Raw genomic sequence first — 19,336 nt, 5'->3', positions numbered from 1 at the left:
TACTCCCCACTAGATGGCGTGGTACAATTCATTACTTCGACTATATCACCACTATTGCCGAACCAGATGCCAATGCGAATGATTGAACATTGCCTAGTTTGTATGAGAGCTTTTGTTTATCGCAATGAAAAATCAGCAATGTATGCCGAACCGCCGATTTTTCCGCGATAACGTGCAACCGGCGAAACATTGTTGGTTAGATTATAGAAATTAATTACATATTCTAAATTTTGTAATTTTTGCTTGCGGTATCTTCTTCTTCTTGACCTTATCCCACTCATGTGGGGTCGGCACAGTATGTAAGTTCCTTCCATTTTGTTCTGTCATTTGCCATATCCATTGATACTCCTTTCCTGTTCATACTATCCTTGACACACTCCATCCATTTCTTCTTAGGTCTTCCTCTATTCCTGGAACCCTTTACTTCCATCTTTAATGCCCTTTGAGTGACGTGATTTTCATCTCTTCTTAAAATATGCCCGTACCAGCCTAACCTATAACTATGTAATTTCTCATTAACTGGTGCTACTTTCGTACTTCCTCTTACATACTCATTCCTTATTTTATCTAATCTAGTTACCCCGCACCTCCATCTCAGCATTCGCATCTCTGTCGCATGAAGTTTCCTTTCGTCCTTTACTTTCGTCGCCCAACATTCAGATCCATACATTATGACAGGTCTGATAACGGTATATAAGCTCACATATACTAAGCAATGTACGTCCATTCGTATTGGCATCGGCACGCATCAGTAGTATGTATTTAATTGTCATACGTACGCAAATAAAGAAAATCTAAATTTGAATTCGCCCATAATGTGAAGCCGGCATCATATGCAATTTATTTCGTATGTAAATATGCATATTGCTCTATTGGAATATAGGTGAGTACAAAAAATATTTACAACAGGAACATATTTCATTCAAACAACGGAACATAAATTTATTAGTGGGTAATTGCATCGTATAGAAATATTTATTGAAGCCAAGGCAATAACTTTTTTGCTACTTATCGTTGAAAACGTATGTTTTATGAAACGAAACACAAGGATGGCCGCAATAAAACAACAGCACGCGATTCTCGTCGCCGCCACCGTCAGTAAATCTAGATATACATATATTTCTTTATTAGATACTAGATGTTGTCCGGGGCTTCGCTCCAGTGGCAATTTTGAGATAAAATATAGCCTATGAAATCTTGGATAATATACCTTTCTAATGGTGAAAGATTTTTTAAAATCGGTTCGGTAGTTTCGGAGATTACCCGCCCTAAACATACAAACTCACAAACGCTTACCTCTTTATAATAGTATAGATAATAGACACAGAAGTAAACATCTTCCAATAGGTCGTCTGGAAGAGGTCTTTGTTGTGCATTGCATTGTTGTGTTCAGCTTTGAAGGGTGAGAAATATATTATAATAAGTAGAGGCTACTGTGCCAAAAGAGGTCAAACGCACGTGTGACAGACGTCCTTACCGAATCACGCGATAAACTTGGACTGGATCCCAAATAAACCTCGATCGATTCTCAGATCACAACTAGCCGTCAAACAAAGTCATCTGCCGCTGACATCAAAACAACAAGTTTAAAAGAAAAACGGTCAAAAATGAACCGTCGAGTTTCAATTGCGATCCAGTTGAAGTTAATAGTGCGATTGGGAGACACGGGTGTCAATGTCACTCGCTAACTAAACGGAACAAGTATTTGTTAGATAAAAAACGCAGGTTTCAATATTCATTTCGCTTAACTTTTGAACTGAATCGAATCGGCTGAATCGAATTTCATGAAACATGGCTTGGAACAAAATTATGTATGACAGAAAAAAAAATTAACGAAAATCGGTTTATCTGTTTTCGAGCTGTGATGACACAGACAGATACACAGATAGACACGTTAAACTTATAACACCCCTCTTTTTGCGTCGGGGGTTAAAAATTGGTTCATGCAGTTTTGTTGTTTCGTTCACCTGTCTGAAGGGATGTTGTAAAAATCTCCCTCTGACAATTTTGTTCTGGCGGCGCGCGTACCGCCTGGTCGCCGCTTTCATATTGTCTATGCTCAGCTGGAGGAGTTTCTTCCCGTCTTCGGATTGTCTCTGGTCCTCCGTCAATATCAGGTATTTGTGGAACTCTTTGAAGCCAAGCGTTTGGAAGACGCCTTTTGTGTAGTCTGCGGCCCTGAAAATAGGTATAACAAATCAACAAAAAGTTGAATTAATTTGAATAAAGTTACGTTAATACATCTAGGCTTTCATTCTCGTATTTTTGCGCTGGAAAGTATAAATTTCACGTTGGAGAGTTCTGTGTTGCCGAATTCTTTCATCTATATAAAAATTATCATGCCAAAAATGTATTTAGTCACGTTTATATTGAATTCGTCAAAAACTTTTTACTAAGTTGACTGTGATATTATGACCTAGCTACAGAATTTTTTTATTCTTTTTTTAATACTTATTAGTTTTAGTTCCGGTTAGGAGCTAAGTATATTTCATGTTTTTTGCATGAAGAAAATAAATTCACTGACGTAATAATAACATGGAACCTTATCAAGCATCTAATAACATATACGAAGATTAAATGAATTTCGCGCGCAAAAACAAAAAAAAAACAGTGCGTACGGGTATGGTTACCTGTCTGGTAGAAAAGTAATTAAGGCTGGTATAGACCTAGAATTTTCATACTGTGTTACCATCTAGATTGAGTGAACAACAAAAACTGTAGAGTCGATAACCTGTTTTTTGTTTAGCCATGGCCGCCTTGAGCTATAGCGTCCCATTTAATTTAGTGCCTGGAATTTTGTGCAAATCATTATGAACTTGGCTATAATAAATAGAAATATTTGCGCATTTATTCAAACTTATTTTCTGTTAGCTGTCTACATCAATCAAATCATTTCTGGAGTTTTTTTCTATTGTCGACCTCGGTGGCGCAATGGTAAGGTCGGATCCCCGGTCGGATCTTGTTGGAAAATGATCTTTTTCTAATTGGCCTGGGTCCTGGATGTTTATCTATTTGTTATAAAATATAGTATCGTTGAGTGTCTCATAACACAAGTCTCGAACTTAGTTTGGGGCTAATTTGATCTGTGTGACTTGTTCTAATATAATATATATTAGTATATTCTAATGTAAAAAACCATAATTTATATGATACTTCATTATTATCAGGTCAGGAGTTTCAAATTAAAGAGCATTCCAAATGCAAATAAATGAGAATTATTGTTACTATGACCCGATTTCGCACGGGCCTGTTATATACGTATAACCTTTCAGGAATATATTGTTTAAATAACAGTAAAAATTGGATCAAAATCCGTTGCGCGGTTTGAAAGAAAGCTTAGAAACAGACAGTCGCAGAGGTCGTCTTTGTTTTAAATTATGTAGTGATGATGTATGAAATACAACTCTTTTACAAAAATGTCATTTTTGACACAACCTTTTATTGTTGTCAGAGAGATCATGTCTCTTCAATAAAGCGGTGAGGAGTTCCCTCGCCTGGAGCCGTTTCTGGGTGCACCATCAGGTCATGCCTATTATAATAATGCATTGTCATCCAAACTAAAAGTGTCTACAAAATATCAGCTGAAGTGGTCTGCTTCAAACTTGAGTTGCGAGATTTCACCCAAGAAATAGGGGCATACATGTTGTATTGCAAGTTGAATAAAATCTTGTAAAAATTTAACCAAATGAGTATTAAGCGAATTTTATTTTATACTAGCGAAAGCATATTTATTCAGGCACAAAAGCTTAAGGCTAATATTTTCTCTCCTTTTTTGAACCATTATTTAGCGTTTCAACTGTAATCGTGTAAAATTAGACACACACGGTTTAAGTCTTTATCGAGTATAACAAGACCACCGGAACGTTAAAAAAATAATTTATTTTCATGGAAAACCTTACCGGGATAATTAAGGCTTTCTTTGCTGTTTTTAAATGAAAAAAAAAAAAAAACATTTCCATCGAAAAAAATCCACATAGTTGATGATTAACTCCTTAGTTTTTTATTCTTTTTGATTTTAAAAATAATCTCGTTAATAATCAGATGATAATACAAACTTGTCTGATGATTGAGGATGCAGATGACCATGCGAAGTGAAGACGAAAAAGTAGGAAAGCGGTCCCTGGCCTCTGACGCTCTATGGCTGAAGAAGTAACCGAGAAATCGGACAGACGAGAATGAGAAGTAAAAAATATTCGGGCTCAGAGCTCAGATTCAATGGATTATTTTTAATTATCCGTTTTTTATTAATTCATCTCATCTCAGTCACAAAAAGGTAATTGCTTGAACATAGGCCTGCGTAGAATGTAGATTAAATATTGTTGTACTGTTGTATTATGCGAAGAAGACATGGAGAAGGCAATGGCAATCCACTCCATTAATAATGCCAAGAAAGTTGTTGTGTGTATTTCATTCCACGTAATAACCACGACCCTCAGCCATGAGGAACACGACTATGAAGAAGTTATATTATGTTATCACAATATTATTTGGGAATAGATGTTGCCCGGGGCTTCGCTCCCACGGGAATTTTGAGATAAAATATAGCCTATAGCAATCTTGGATAATGTACCTTTCTAATGGTGGAAGAATTTTTGAAATTGGTTCAGTAGTTTCGGAGATTACCTGCCTCAAACACACAAACTCACAAACGCTTACCTCTTTATAATAATAGTATAGATTACAATACAAATCTAGCACGAGACACGTAATATGACGGTCGTCAAAATTTGAAATTCGCTCGGATGTAAGTTAATCTGGCGATGTGTAACGTGTAAACGTGTTAGTACAAGGGTACCTTATGAAGCGTGGCGTCAGTTTAATGAACTTACCACGGGAACAAAGTGAGCCCTAGTGAGAGGAAAGCCTATGAGATCTTATAGGAAACTGCTGGATGTGACAGAATTAATTTTGGGGTTGTTTATGTTGTAGTGATCGTTATGAAGATGCATAGTAGCGCCACCGTCGTTTTATTTATCAATTTGTCTTATTTATTCGCGAAAACAAAAGTGTTAGCAAATTACGCGCTATACTAGATAAAGGATATTTTTAAATAATCAAAAGATGAGGGAGTCTGCTGAAAAAGACTAAATTGTTATTTGCTCAAAGGCAACTTACTTTTTAGAAATTTTAATATTCTTTGTTATAATAAAGAGGTAAGCGTTTGTGAGTTCGTTTGTTTGAGGTTTGCTATAGGCTATATTTTATCTCAAAATTCCCACGAGAGTGAGCAAGATCTAGTGTAGTTTATTTTTAAGGTGTCCAGATTCTTTGATCTTTATAATGTCGCATCAGCTTCATGAGACAGTCCCCAAAGAATTCCAAAGCCAGGTTGGACTGCGCGTTTGGGGACACCGATGGCGACATCAAGGCTCGCATATAGCTGGCATGGCCAAAGTGGCGGGATAGCACCCGCCATTTTGGCCATGCCACATGTCATGATGGTGTCATTTGCGAAAGGTCCCAAAATGCCACATCTAGCACAGCGACATCTATTGGTGACACTAGAGTAGAGACGTATTTTGTGGTGGCGGGGTAGCTACCGGGATACGTATACTGGATCACACGATCTTGATACTTATAGATTTAATAAGCTTTGTGAGATTTTCGAGATATATTTTTTATCAATCCATGTTTTGCCTTAACAGCTGCTTAAATTTTCTAAAAGGTTCTATATCGCCAATGTGTGATATATCGTAAGTAGTTAGGAATATTCAAAATTTGACCATGAAGAGGATAAAATGGAACTAAAACAACATTCACGCGGGCGAAGCTAGTAAATACGATCAAAAGTATTGAAAATCCCATGAAAATTTAAAAATATGGGTTAATTTAAGATTAAGTTTAGAAATTAGGACTAACAGAAGAAGTAAAGAGGATTAAACACTCGTGTCTATGGCACAAGCTCGACGGTCTATGGTTTGAAGTTGTAGCAACTCGGCAACAATACTTGCCACTTGCCACTGAAGTACTGGTTGAAAACATCGAATCTCACTTAGCAGATAGTGCAAAATTGTTGCAAGTAAAAAATAAACCTTATCTCCATTGGACAGACTATGGTCCAGACACTTGGATGGACAATTTTTGAAGACGTGATATACCCTAAACTCTATTTTATTCATAAAAACGTTAAAACATACTTTAAGCTAAAATTTGTTTTATCACACTTTATAATATTTGAAATTGACAGAAAGAGACAAAAACATATTTTAGATTAGAGTATGTTTTAACTTTTATATGATTAACATGGTTATACATTAATTATTACATTCAGACATCTACATGCAAGTTAAACGCAAGTCGAGTCGCAACAGCCCAAACATTTTCTTAAATAAAAATTTCATGATTAGATTGATTTTATGATTAGTTTCACTAACTTTGAAAATCATCCACTGTGTATTGATAATCAAAATTATCGAATCAAATTATTTTGAAAGAACAATTGATAGTATCGATACTATCGATAATAGTTATTTCTTGTTAATAAAGAAACTATTTTTTTTTGCCTCATTCTGAACTATCAATAGCATGTCGATAATATTTCTTTAGCTGGACTTATCTATTTACTTGATAGTCGGCAACATCAAAACAAATCGAGATATCTGTTTACAGAATGGAGTATACTAATATACAATATTGCTATTTTTTTTTCACATTTACTATTGATTTTGTTTTTGTAATCATATGTGCTGTGATATAAATGATGATCCACTCAAAACCATATTACCGTAGGTCATCATTTATCATGTGCGCACGTATGATTACACGCTTCAAATCAAAAATTAAATATATTCAAATTACTACGGTAATTTGAAGCCTATTGACCTTGGTCTTTTATTTTTTTTATTAAGAAAAAATATAATTAGGTGGAAATATCCATCGCTCATATCTGTATATCTCCGATAGTATATCCACAGTTATATATCTATAGCAGGTTTGTAAACTATCAATTTAGTAATGAAATAATGAAGTACCAAAGACAATTAGCCCGTTCTAAAATAGTGGGCACGCATGTAACACAAAACCATAGACGACCGCAACTCAATAGCAGATGCCACTCGCGCGGACATTGCCCGACAGCCATCTTGCTTTTCTGCAACTTTAGGGTTCGCCATAGATAAAAAAGTTTTTTACAAAAATATCATTTTTGTTGCAAACTTTTATTATCGTCAGAGAGATCTTGCATTCAGCGTTTGACAACAAAATATGCCCGTGTAAACCATTGAGTAGTTCCATCGTTGGAAGCCGAGCCTGGTGCACCATCATCGGTGGCATGCTCATGGAACTGAAGCGGCGAAGTAAGCGAAATTTGTGAATTTAGGAAACTAAATGAAATCTTAAAAAAAAGAAGTTATTTTTTTAGCGTTTCGGGGTTTTGCCAAGTCACAGCCGAAAATGAAACATAAAACACGTTCAGATGAGAAAGACAGAGAGAAAAATGTAAATTTGTGCGAAACTCTTACTTCGCTGTTTTAAAAACGTCTGCCATTGTCGATGGTCGGATTGGTGCGATAAAAATGATTCGTTAACGTTTAATTTCACGGATAATTTGTGCCTGGAATGCGCTTTGTTCTTACGAATTAAATGCTGTCTAGTTTTCTGAGGACAATACAAAAAATACAGAGGTGGGCACTTCGTTCTGGATATTATTAGCTATGTACTTACGAGCCAAAACCTCTGTTCATTTTATATCCGCACATAAGTCAGTAATATATATACACTAGTAGTTTGTAGCTATTTTAAATATAATTTAATTTAGAATATGATGTGAAAAAGTGCCTGTGAAGGCCTAATTCAGAAATTAGGCTATCATAGGTAGATAATTATGTAAATCTCCATATGTAAATATTTATTTATTTAGAGACGATACTTTAGTTGGTGTAATTATATTGTTATATTCAATATGATGAAGAATTAAAATTGAAGATTTAAAAGACCATGATTTCGTGTTTATTGCAATACAGAAGACTTTGGTTTTATTTTAAAATGCACGTTTTACGTGAACAGGAATACCATAAAGTAGAAAACGGGCGTTCTTTTCCTTCGGTTTGATTATTTATATAATGAGATTCCAGCAGCTATGTTTGTCAAGCAAGTTTCGATCTTAGTAGCTCCGTATGATTTATATCTTCGGGGTGATTCTTCCGTGCACCCGTTATAGCGATCGACTATCTGGTTAACTTATCAATCGTGAGAACAGATCGTCCATTGTTTATTAAATTGCCAAAAAATAATGCTTAATGTCGAATTAGTTATCGAATTAGTTAGTATGCGCCCGGGCCTCGGTACAAGGGAACTCCTATTTTTTCCTGGAATAGAAGTTGAAGCTATTTCGTTAAATCGGATCTTTTTGATACACCGAGTCCTTCTTTGACGACCTCGGTGGCGCAGTGGTAAAGTGCTTGCCTCTCTCTCTCTATATTTGGTCCTTGTATTTACATCATTTTCATACAATCCATACTATCTCTGCTATCAATATTATCCATATCTGCTATCAATATTTGTATTTTTGTTTGTATTGAATAAATTCACAACTACTGGGCCGATTTTGATGAAATTTGGCACAGAGATAGACGAAACCTTAGAAGTAACATAGGTTTTACCCGAACGAAGCGGGGGCTGGCCACTAGTGTTTCATACTTTCATAAATATTTCATAATATTATGAGAAAATATTCGTATTTTTGTTTGTATTGAATAAATTCACAACTACTGGGCCGATTTTGATGACATTTGGCACAGAGATAGACGAAACCTTAGAAGTAACATAGGTTTTACCCGAACGAAGCCGGGGCTGGCCACTAGTGTTTCATACTTTCATAAATATTTATTAGCAGCAATATTTACTTAGCAGTAAGTTTCCCTAAACAGTAATAGTAACAAATAAATAAAACTTACATGCCATCCTGTATCCTGTGCTTGTTGTGCCTGTCGTGGAAGTCCAAGAGTTCCCTGATGAGGCCCTCCTCCAACATGGCGTCAACCCTAGCGTCGAGCCGCTTGTCGAGGACCGACTGGAATTCGAAGAAATTAAACTTTCACGTTAAGAAATTCTTTGGGATTTAATTACATTTTGGATTGAATCAAACACACACAACGACTTTCTTGGCACTGTTAATGTAGCCATTTCCTTCTCCATTTCACAAATAAGTTGATAATCAAACAGAGTGCAGATTTCCTCACGATGTTTTCCTTCACTGGAATCTAATACATGAGTCAGATTGGTATACAAACCCATGCGGCACGAGTAGGATTCGAACCTGGGACCTATTATTTCACAGGCGGGCGTCTTAAATACTACACAACCGCCGATATTACAACACAAACTTAAATAGTGTCTGTCTATTAGTCATTAGGCGCTAAATCGTTAGCGCATTTTTTTGTGTATTATTGTATCAACTGTGAGAATTCTTGTGCAATGTACGGATTGCATCACATTTATTTTATACATAGTGCGATAGCACAACACAATCATAATAAAATCATGATGTTTATGTATTATCTATATTTCATAAACAAATAAATTCAATATTACATAAACGGACAGCTAATTACGGGCTTCTACTTTCGCAACTCCCGGCTCTGTCTACCCCGTAAGGGTAAAAAAAGTATGTACTTGGTAACCTTTTCAGTTTTAGTAGAATCTACAAAACAATAATAGGTGATTTATTTTATTTATTTATTGCACAAAAATACAATATGTAAAAGTAGATTACATTTTTTTTTATTATTGATTTAATTTTTATTATTAATTAACGGAATATAGATAATGCACTTGGCGGACTTAATGCCAAAAGCATTATCTAACAGTCAACCTTTGGGTCATACAGATAATGCTACGTACATACGACTACACTATACAATACAATCCCACTAATATTAAAATGCGTAACTTTGTGATGATGTATGCGCTTGTGTTTCTCTTTCACGCATAATCTTTTGGACGGATTGTTATGAAATTCGGTGCACGGGTAGAATATAACCTGGAATAACACATAGGGTTCCTTTTGTCCCGAAATTCCCACGGGAGCGAAGCCCCGGGGCGTAGCTATACATACAATAGTTATTGCACAAATTAGTTACCTAGTACACACAAGTACATGTAAAAACAAAAGTATAGTCACATATAGTATATCATTGAGCAAAATACATAACTAAGAAACTAATCCAACAGTTAACCAACTGACCTAATTAGCTTGTAATAATTTTAGGAAAGCGGGAGAGCAAGCGAATCCAGCTCAAAAATTTGTTCAGCATTGGGTTAATCGTCATAATTGTAATAATCCAACACATGCTATGTATTACGCGGCAATGATAAGTTTGGCCTATTTATGTACAGTCCACAGCACATCGAGCTACCCAAATTCATTGCAAACTAGCCTCTATTACCGCGGCATAAATATCCACGAGTGGTTACACCACTTAACACGTGATCGACTGTACAAGTACATTATAACATTATTATAAACTAGATGTTGCCCGGGGCAAATTTTGAGATAAAATATAGCGTCTAGCAATCTTGGATAATGTACCTATCTAATGGTGAAAGAATTTTTGAAATCGGTTCGGTAGTTTCGGAGATTACCCGCCTCAAACATACAAACTCACAAACGCTTACCTCTTTATAATAATAGTATAGATGGAAACAAATTGAAAAGTTAAATAAATATGGATTTTTTTATACATATTTGGATTTTTGAAGAAACAAAAGATTCCAGTGGATATTGCTCACCCAGGTGATTAGCCAGGGGGTGATTTTAGGAGTTTATTTATTTGTTTCGGTCGCCAAATCAAAATTTAAAGGTTCAAGTGAAGGAAACCCAGATCACAATTCCATCAAGAGAGTGATGTTTTACCTTTGGTACCTATTAATATCGAAGCAGTTTAAACGCACAGATAACTTTCAAATCGCACGTTACGTCACCATGACGTCACTAGGCCGTGTATGCACATGCAATGTTGCACTCGATAGTGCACCACTCCTACGGCTCGTATCCTTGTACTCGTTATTTTCTAAGTTGGTTAATACCAACCTGTTATTTGTGTATTTAAGAATTGGCATATACAATTACATTTTAAAGCTTCGGAAATGATTTTATGATCTCATTTGGTATCATCTCATCCGTAATCTATTTTGGGAATACTTTCAAAGCTTATCCCTTATCTTATCCCTTAAACGCCTTGTAAGACATACATGGATGGGTATCGGATTGCCTCTATCTAATTCAAGGGCGGGAATCACACAATACAACGCGGGAATACAATAAATACTGTCAGTGCAGTCGGGTGCACTAACATCTCGTAAACACATCGGTTTTTATTCCAATACGATAAAGTCTAAAATCTAATGCAGTTGTATTCATATCAATGCACGTGCCTGGTCAGTCAACAGTATATCAAGTTCCCTTCAAATCACTCTTATTAACATAGTAATAAGAGTGATTTTCATAATGTCGTCAAGATCATTGGCACGACGACCGTGCGAAGCGGAGACGAAAAAGTAGGAAAGCGCACATTCAACGCTCAACGGCTAAAGGAACCGTGATCAAATAAGAGAGAGAGAGAGGGGTAATAAAAGTGATTTTACAATGATTTCGTATAGTTTTATGTGCTGTTGACTGTATAATACATACAAAATTACGATGTAATCACTGTGGCCATGCAAATCTCATGCAGGAGTGATCGTGACTATGCATGACCTGCTACCCTACTTATTGTACAGTACCTGTGGTAAGACAGTCGACACAAATTAATTAACTCAGTTTTTAACCGGCTACATTGGTCTGACAACTAGGGATGACGACGACCGTGCGAAGCGGAGACGAAAATTCATAAAAGCGAATCCTGAGCTGCGACTAGGGTTGCAACGATATATCGGCAAACCGATAATATCGATGATATTGAAGCTAAAATATATCGATATTTCTATCGACATTTGTGCTATAACGATACGATAATATCGATATCATATCCTAAGAAAAAAAAATTGATAATTAAGGACCTAAGTTATGGCTGTATAGGCTTTGAACAATTAGAATTTCCTTATATATAAACAAAATACGAAGTAAGCTACGGAGTTACTTCCAAAAAGAAGGAAATATTGCTGTGTGTACGTTATGTAAAAACCAAGTGAGAAGCACTTAATCAGTGGACTGCATATTTTTTATTTGAATTTAAATAAATTCGATATTATCGACCAAAATCATCAATGTTATCAACTATCGATGATTTCATTACCTCGATATAATTATCGATATTTTTATCGATACTATAACAACCTTGCATCACTAGCTGCGACAATAGCTGGGGAAGCTACCGGGAATACGATCAGATGAGTATGATCAAATCCGGCTTACTTGTCTATTTCAATCTTTAATTGCAAGAAAAAGAATACAATTTTTTTTTAAATTCTTTAGGCTTGAAAATGTAATTAAGGAATATCTTTATTTTTACGGATCATACCATATACAGGTGACTTTTTATACATTGGCAATATTTGGTCTACATGCTCAGTCAATGGACTGAGCATGTAGACAAAATATTGCAAAATAAATGTATTTATTATTTCTTTTTATTTTTATTTTTTTATTTTTTTTTTACTTTTGTTCCATGATTCTGATCTACTTTTAGTATGGGAGTAACTCCGAAATCGCGAAAAAAAATTCTGCTGTTCCATACAAAATTTAAGCTAACCTAAGTTGTCGAAAATGTATGGATCACCTAATTTTTTTTCCGCGATTTCAAGGTTGCTTCCATACGAAAAGTTGTTCTGTGCCATCGACTGAGCATGTAGATAAAACAACGCCAATGTATGAAATCACCTGTATGTACAGTTAACAGCACATCAAGTTATCCTGCATGAACCTCTATGTAATAGCGGCGATTTTGAAATGAATTTGGGTAGGAGGATGTGCTGTTGGTTGAGTGTATACTCAATAATAATGGTCGTAGGACCAACCCGTCGCTCGATAAAGTTGACGTTTGAATGTAGGTCCACCAGTAATGGCCTAAAATGGCGGCTACTGAGAAGCACACTAACTCATTCATACCAATCTTGGGGATCTCAAGGTCTGACTAATAGTAATCTAATTAGTCAGCTGACTACAGTCACCCTATGATGTCCATACATCATTTAAAATATTCAATTCCTTTTATATTTAGGTATTTATTATATAAAGTTACAGTCTAAAATCAAATTCAAATAATTTATTCAGAAATTAGACCTTCACAGGCACTTTTTCTCGTCAATTTTTATATTAAATAGTTATTTCTCACAGTCTCACATTTTTATGAATAAAATTGTATTCATAAAGAAGTTAGGAATTAAGCTAAAGTACGTTTTGTCACTTTACAATATTTGACATTGACAGAACGAGACAAAACTATGAATAACGGGTCAATTTTTAAGCTATTTTATTTAATGTAATTAAATCATATCCTAAAAAGAGTGTGACTTGAATTGAGAATCTACACGTAGAATAATAAAAAAAAACACGGCAGTATAATAATATAAAAACATGACAAAATATAAACTCCTAAAATTTTATTATAATTTTGTACATTGCGTGTCGAACGTTACTGTCTGCATCTTAATTATATAAATTAAAAAAACTCCATGGCAGTTCAGGTAATTAGAATTTTAATTTTATTTAAACAATAAAGACGGCAAGTGAATGAACTCGTTCGGTGAATGTCAAATTTTTATCAGTAGTACATATTATGCGTGAAAAAAAAAACCGGTCACGCCAGTGTCTGCATGATAATCGTTTTTTTTTTCGACGTCCCGATTAAAAATAAATAGATTTATTTGTATGTGGGAAGGTAAAATACCAATGAGTGTAACATGTAAAGTCAAGACGTTTGTACAAACTTTTATTTAGTTTCGTTTAGTTTTCGTTTGTCTGTATCATGACATTTCCCATGCTGAAGTAACCCTAGCTATATCTGTTCTATAATCGTTATTCTACGGATCTTCAACGATAAAAGTACCTAAGTACATTTTTTATTATCTTCGCAAACTTGTTCGGAAGTTGGACGTAGTGGTCATATAACGGCTCGCGACGGGCTGGTTTAGGGATCCGTTGCTAATCAAAATATATGTTCTATTTTAAAGCACAACAGGATACGACTATGTTTATTTTTTCTCTTTCTTATCAATTTTCTCGCTCACACACGGCCACTAACACAATTTTTGTTACCTTTTAGGGCGATTGTTACATCAACATTTTAGTTTGGTTGCCAAATTTGATTTTTTACACACGCCCGTTTTATTTTTCAAATGAACCTTCAGTAAGTAACGCAACCTTAACCGCAGTAAGTAACCATTCTGGCCCTGCTCTGTGATCTTGTATATTAAATATGTGAAGGATAGAATGGATAGCCGAGGCTATACGGAACACTAATTGAAACCGGGCTCTGTCATGACCATTCTCCAATCGCAACCAATTTGTGAACGATCAATCGGGCTGACAACTGATGTATTGACAGGAGTCGCTGCCTGGTAGACTTTTTTTTGACCGCCCGCCATCTGTTGCGATGTACGCAAGTACACTTAAAGGCAAATGTTTGATGAAATTTTATAAAAAACATATATTTTTATTTTGCGAAGCTTTAAGAAGAAATGATTGGTTTTAGCATCGGGTAAAATAGCTTGGAAATAGTTAGCAGAGACCTTTCTTTGCCTGGGACAAAATAAGTTAAAATTTGTTTTGGTTTTTTTCTTTCTTTTTCTTTTCGAGTGTGTTAATTGCTAACACCGGTGTCAGATTTTATTCAGTCATCTAAAGGCAACAGCGTCTAGTAGCAAGTTATCGCATATACAAATAGTCAACTTTTACCTTTTTTAACTTTAAGGTGAGAGGAAGTTTATTTTGGGCTGCAAGGTATGAGCACGAACCCCTATCAGTGGCTTCTTATTATTGAAAATTCCACGGAAAACGGCAGCTAACTAGTAATTGTAATAATTTGTGTCTGTATACTGCTTACTCAATCGCGCAAAATATCATCAAAATGTACGGGTTTGGATAGTATAATATTTGTGTGTGTTCACAATAAAGAATATTGTATTCTATTCTAACAACCAAGGATGCGAATTCGAGAAGGAAAACTTAGGAAATCGGACCCTGGGCTCCGAAGCTTAACGACCGCGGAAGAAGTAGATGCAAAATCATAGAATTTAGCACATTCTTGACTGTACTCGTAGCAAATTTTTGTGACCTAAAAATGAACAAAAAGAAGACATGGCAAAGTCTGTTAAGTATTAAGTAGATAATAGGATTTCTTCGGATCGTAAGCAGATTAGCCCAAAATTTCCTGTCTGGGTCATGCTTATGTGTACTAAAGTTATAAGTAGAAACTTATATAACTTTAGTTGAGTGTAATTACAACCAGCGGCCCGTCACGGCTTCGCTCGGGTAAAATCATAATAAATTATACATCAAAGCCTTCCTCAGGAATCACACTATCTATTGGTGAAAACCGCATGGAAATCCGTGCTGAAGTTTTTGAGTTCATCGCGGGCAGACGGACAGACGGCGAGAGTTGACTTTGTTTTTTAATATGTAGGGATGATTAATAGAAATTAGACAACTTCACGACAAGCTGGGGATGAGATGGACTGACGGACTGTCAGCCTTCGATAAGAGTTGGATTATTGCCCCTTATAAGGTCGACAGTTGGTTCTATAACTGACGACGGATTAAAGTGGATGCAAACAGAAAGGGGAGGCTTTTGCCCAACAGTGGGAGTTGACCTGAAGGCTACTTTAAAAAAAACCTCTCTCAAAATCTCATCTCATCATAGCTTTATTTTTTCCGGATTGCTTATTTTGTTTCAGTCGAGAATAAGTGGAAAGCCCAATCATGCGGAGAATGCTGCATGAATGCTTGCATGACATATTATATGCATGGAAAGTAACAATTATTACTTAGCGCATGTTCAAAAGCAATCACTATAAACAACAACGCGGCTAATTCAATAAATTATAATGACTCTCCTTGTTTATAAAAAGCATTTTACGCATACTCATTATAACATACTTCTTGCACCCGTTCACGAGTTGACGTATCAGCCATCGCGAATACATTTTTATAGCTTAGTAGGCAAACGAGTGTTCACGAAATTAACGATTTGATTTGAGTACACGTGTCTGATGGTAAGCAAACACCGCAGCACAGGGACACCAGTACTCCATAAAAGTTAGGTACTGATGCGTTGCCCGTGGACAAAGGTCTTTTGCCACAGTACCCAGTAATTGCACTGTCTCACATGAAAGCATAGCTGTTTGGCGACAGGAATAGATGAGAGTGAGGCACCCATACAGACGAACTTTGTTTGTACTTGGTGGTAGAAAACGAATGAGAACAAGAAGACTCCAAAGTCTTCTTGTTCTCATTCGTTTTCTACCTCCTTCAGTTTATGCCATCTTTGTCAATCCACTAGATCCACATCACACTTGTGGTTCTTTCTATTAACATCATCAGACCAGCGTGTTTGCGGTCTTATTTGTAGCCTCCGCTCCACCAGAGTTTCGCATCATGAATTTCATTTACTTACTGGCGACATAGCCCTTTGCCATTTAAGCTTCACAAACAAGGTCTACTTCTGGTAAAATCGAAACGCTTGAATACGATGGTGGGGTACAACAAATTTATATAAAATTTATATGGGTTCACTCTCAGTATTTTCCTGTTTCTTCCCAAAGAGTCTGGCGCAAACCCTATTGGATTATGCGCAAGATTATTTGGGAACAACTTGAGTGGGTACGAAAGGGTACTCACTCGAATTCAGGTGACCTTGGCCAGTGCCAGAAGTTTACGCCATTTGAATAAAGCGAGCTCATTCATTACAATTATAACATCGCGTCTGGTGGCTCTTTAATTAGGTAATAATTTATGTTAAATATTCCGCGTCGCGTTCAACTCGATGAATGAACGAAGAACATCGTCAGGTATTTTTTTTTTCGCATTCAATTCATGGCGTTGGGTAGTTAGTGGGGCCAAAATTTCCATTTTTGTATGTTTATGTAGTGATGATTCCTAGATGAAATAAAAGAGAAGGCAGATCGTATCGTGAAGGGAGGTGAAATCAATGGCTGAGGATAGAATTCGATGGAAAATGTTCCACAGACAAGAACAAAGTTCTTAAATTAATTGATGATAATGATGATGTAGTGATGGAAAAAAATTGTCTCTCTAATTTATCTACATCTATCTGAGTATTGCCACGGTTTTAAATTGATCTTTGATGCTGTGAAGCCCTCTGGGAATGCTTTTGTTGCCTATTAGCCGTCAAGGTTTTATTGTCCCTTATTTCCTCAAAATTACAGACACGGTAGTGACTTGGTTGTCCAAATGTGATGCGTTTAAAGACACGCGCGAGTTCCCCTCTATTAGCCAGGAAAAGTAACGTAGGAACGTTACTCCATACCATAAATAACGTTTGAAATGCAGCATATAAAAAAAACAAACTTTCTCTTGTCTTTGAAAATAGAAGACGATACGACGACAGCTGACAGGACAGTGCTTAACGACGTTCTATTTTCGAAGTCCTGTCAAAACACACGGAGTGATACACGTAACTTCCTTCTTATTTTTTTTTCGATTTAGCCAGTACTGGCGTAGATACAGCTCGGCCTCGGTCGCGGTCGTAATACTCGCGGAAAAGTCGTAGTTTCACGATTGGCGAGGTATTAAAATTCAGTATGAGGCCAGCTGTGTGGCCGCCCTTGACTCGGTTCGACTAATGGCCGACTAGACGAGCCTCCCAAGCCGGACGTTGGCGACCAAACTTTTTCCACGATCACGTTTTGACGGATACTATGAAAAAGTAAAAGCATTTTTTCAGTTATAACTGCTTGTGGTACAACAGATTCCAGTTAAGTGAAAACAATTAAGTATTTTACAGTAAAAAAAATTTTTGCGCTATTATCAGACTAGTTTTACTAAAAGAAGTTTTTTACTTTCTCTGGAGTCGTGTTGCTTGTCAATTTGGTTCTGTCGGCACATTTGCTCACGTATTTATGATTAATTATTAATGAAAAAATAAAAGGTTTCAATAACCATTAATAACTAAAGCCTACATCTAATTCCCTAATTTTCCAGTCGTCAAAATCGTCGCAATCAATACTATCATAAATTTACACTTATACTGTCTATTATAATCAATCCAATCACTCTGACGTATTTCCATTAAAGAAAAAAAGTCACAAGAATTCAACGAAATGGCAACTTAACAAAACAAAATGGGCAACAATGGGTTTGCGCAAAAAGAGTCCTCACGTATGATCATTTTGGAGCGATCTAAATTTTTTTTTTGCATCGATTCTGGGCTTTTTATCTCGTCGTGATGCCATTAAATGGCTATCATTGATGGGAAGAACTGGCAGGTTTTTTGTGCGCGCTCATTCAAAAAAAAGAACATCGAAAAACATAGACGAACTGACATCACGAGTTCGCGCCAAAACTGTAGAGGCGTTGGCTTCGCGCGCACTTGGTGAAAAAAGGCCGGCGCACTTGGTGTTTGGCACAAAAAAGTGAAAAGTTCATCGTATCCATTAACATTGTAGATGTTTTGGTTTTAAATGTAAAAATTATGGGAATTAGATCCACTGGAAATATACTAGTCATACATTGACCCTATATTGAGTTATAAATCTCGGCGCTAAGACATAAATCTCTCAACATGACGGAGTCGGGCGACGACGACGCATTCAATTATCAGCCACTGTAGACATAGATAAAGTAAAACTCTCTTAGGTGTCGGTCACCCGCTAACCCACATAAACTACGAATCGATATCTCGAATAGGTATTTTTCAACTGCAACTGCCAAATAAATTTTAACTTCTCACTTAGAACGTTATGAAAACTTTGCCTAGACAAGAATAGACGTATTTTAAAATCCCGATATAATGCAATCGATGCAAAACCGTTAGATTTTCAGTCAGGCAGTTAGCAACATATTTTTTTTTCAAACAAATCGCTAACTGCCAATAAAAATAATAAACATCGTCGTAATAACTCCCATATTACATTTTAATCTGCGTAGATGCGATAGTCAAGACGTGTTTCCATTTTTTAATCATCACGCAGTTTTTGTAGAGGTCTATGAACGAGCCGCCTAGCAGACTCCCACGACTGGACCGACCCACGTTTGGTATCGAATAGTATCGATATCTCGTACACTCGCGAGCATGATTGAGCACTTAAGATCGATAAATTTAGTTTCTTTTTTTGGCCAGTAATGACATAATTTCAAAGAAAAGCTGATAGATTCATAAAAGTTTTATTAAAATTTGTCCAATAACTGAAGCGATTGAGCATGAAACTCTTTTTTACATGA

The 19,336-nt window shown here is 36.1% G+C and overlaps 1 protein-coding gene across 1 annotated transcript in view; it reads right to left on the bottom strand.

The window, feature by feature from the left end:
- The window catches only part of LOC128673267 (uncharacterized protein), a 177,375-nt gene that overhangs the window by 667 nt on the left and 157,372 nt on the right, over positions 1 to 19,336 (bottom strand). The window contains exons 5-6 of the mRNA XM_053750999.1: positions 8,895 to 9,010; positions 1,968 to 2,178 (exon numbers count right to left, since the gene is read on the bottom strand). Of these exons, the coding sequence (XP_053606974.1) occupies positions 1,968 to 2,178; positions 8,895 to 9,010 (327 nt within the window). The remainder of the gene's footprint in view (positions 1 to 1,967; positions 2,179 to 8,894; positions 9,011 to 19,336) is intronic.

Source organism: Plodia interpunctella, chromosome 10 (genome assembly GCF_027563975.2).
Source record: "Plodia interpunctella isolate USDA-ARS_2022_Savannah chromosome 10, ilPloInte3.2, whole genome shotgun sequence".
In the NCBI taxonomy this organism is placed as follows: domain Eukaryota; kingdom Metazoa; phylum Arthropoda; class Insecta; order Lepidoptera; family Pyralidae; genus Plodia; species Plodia interpunctella.
Note: the sequence above shows the minus strand (reverse complement) of the source record. Positions and strands in the feature narration are given on the sequence as shown.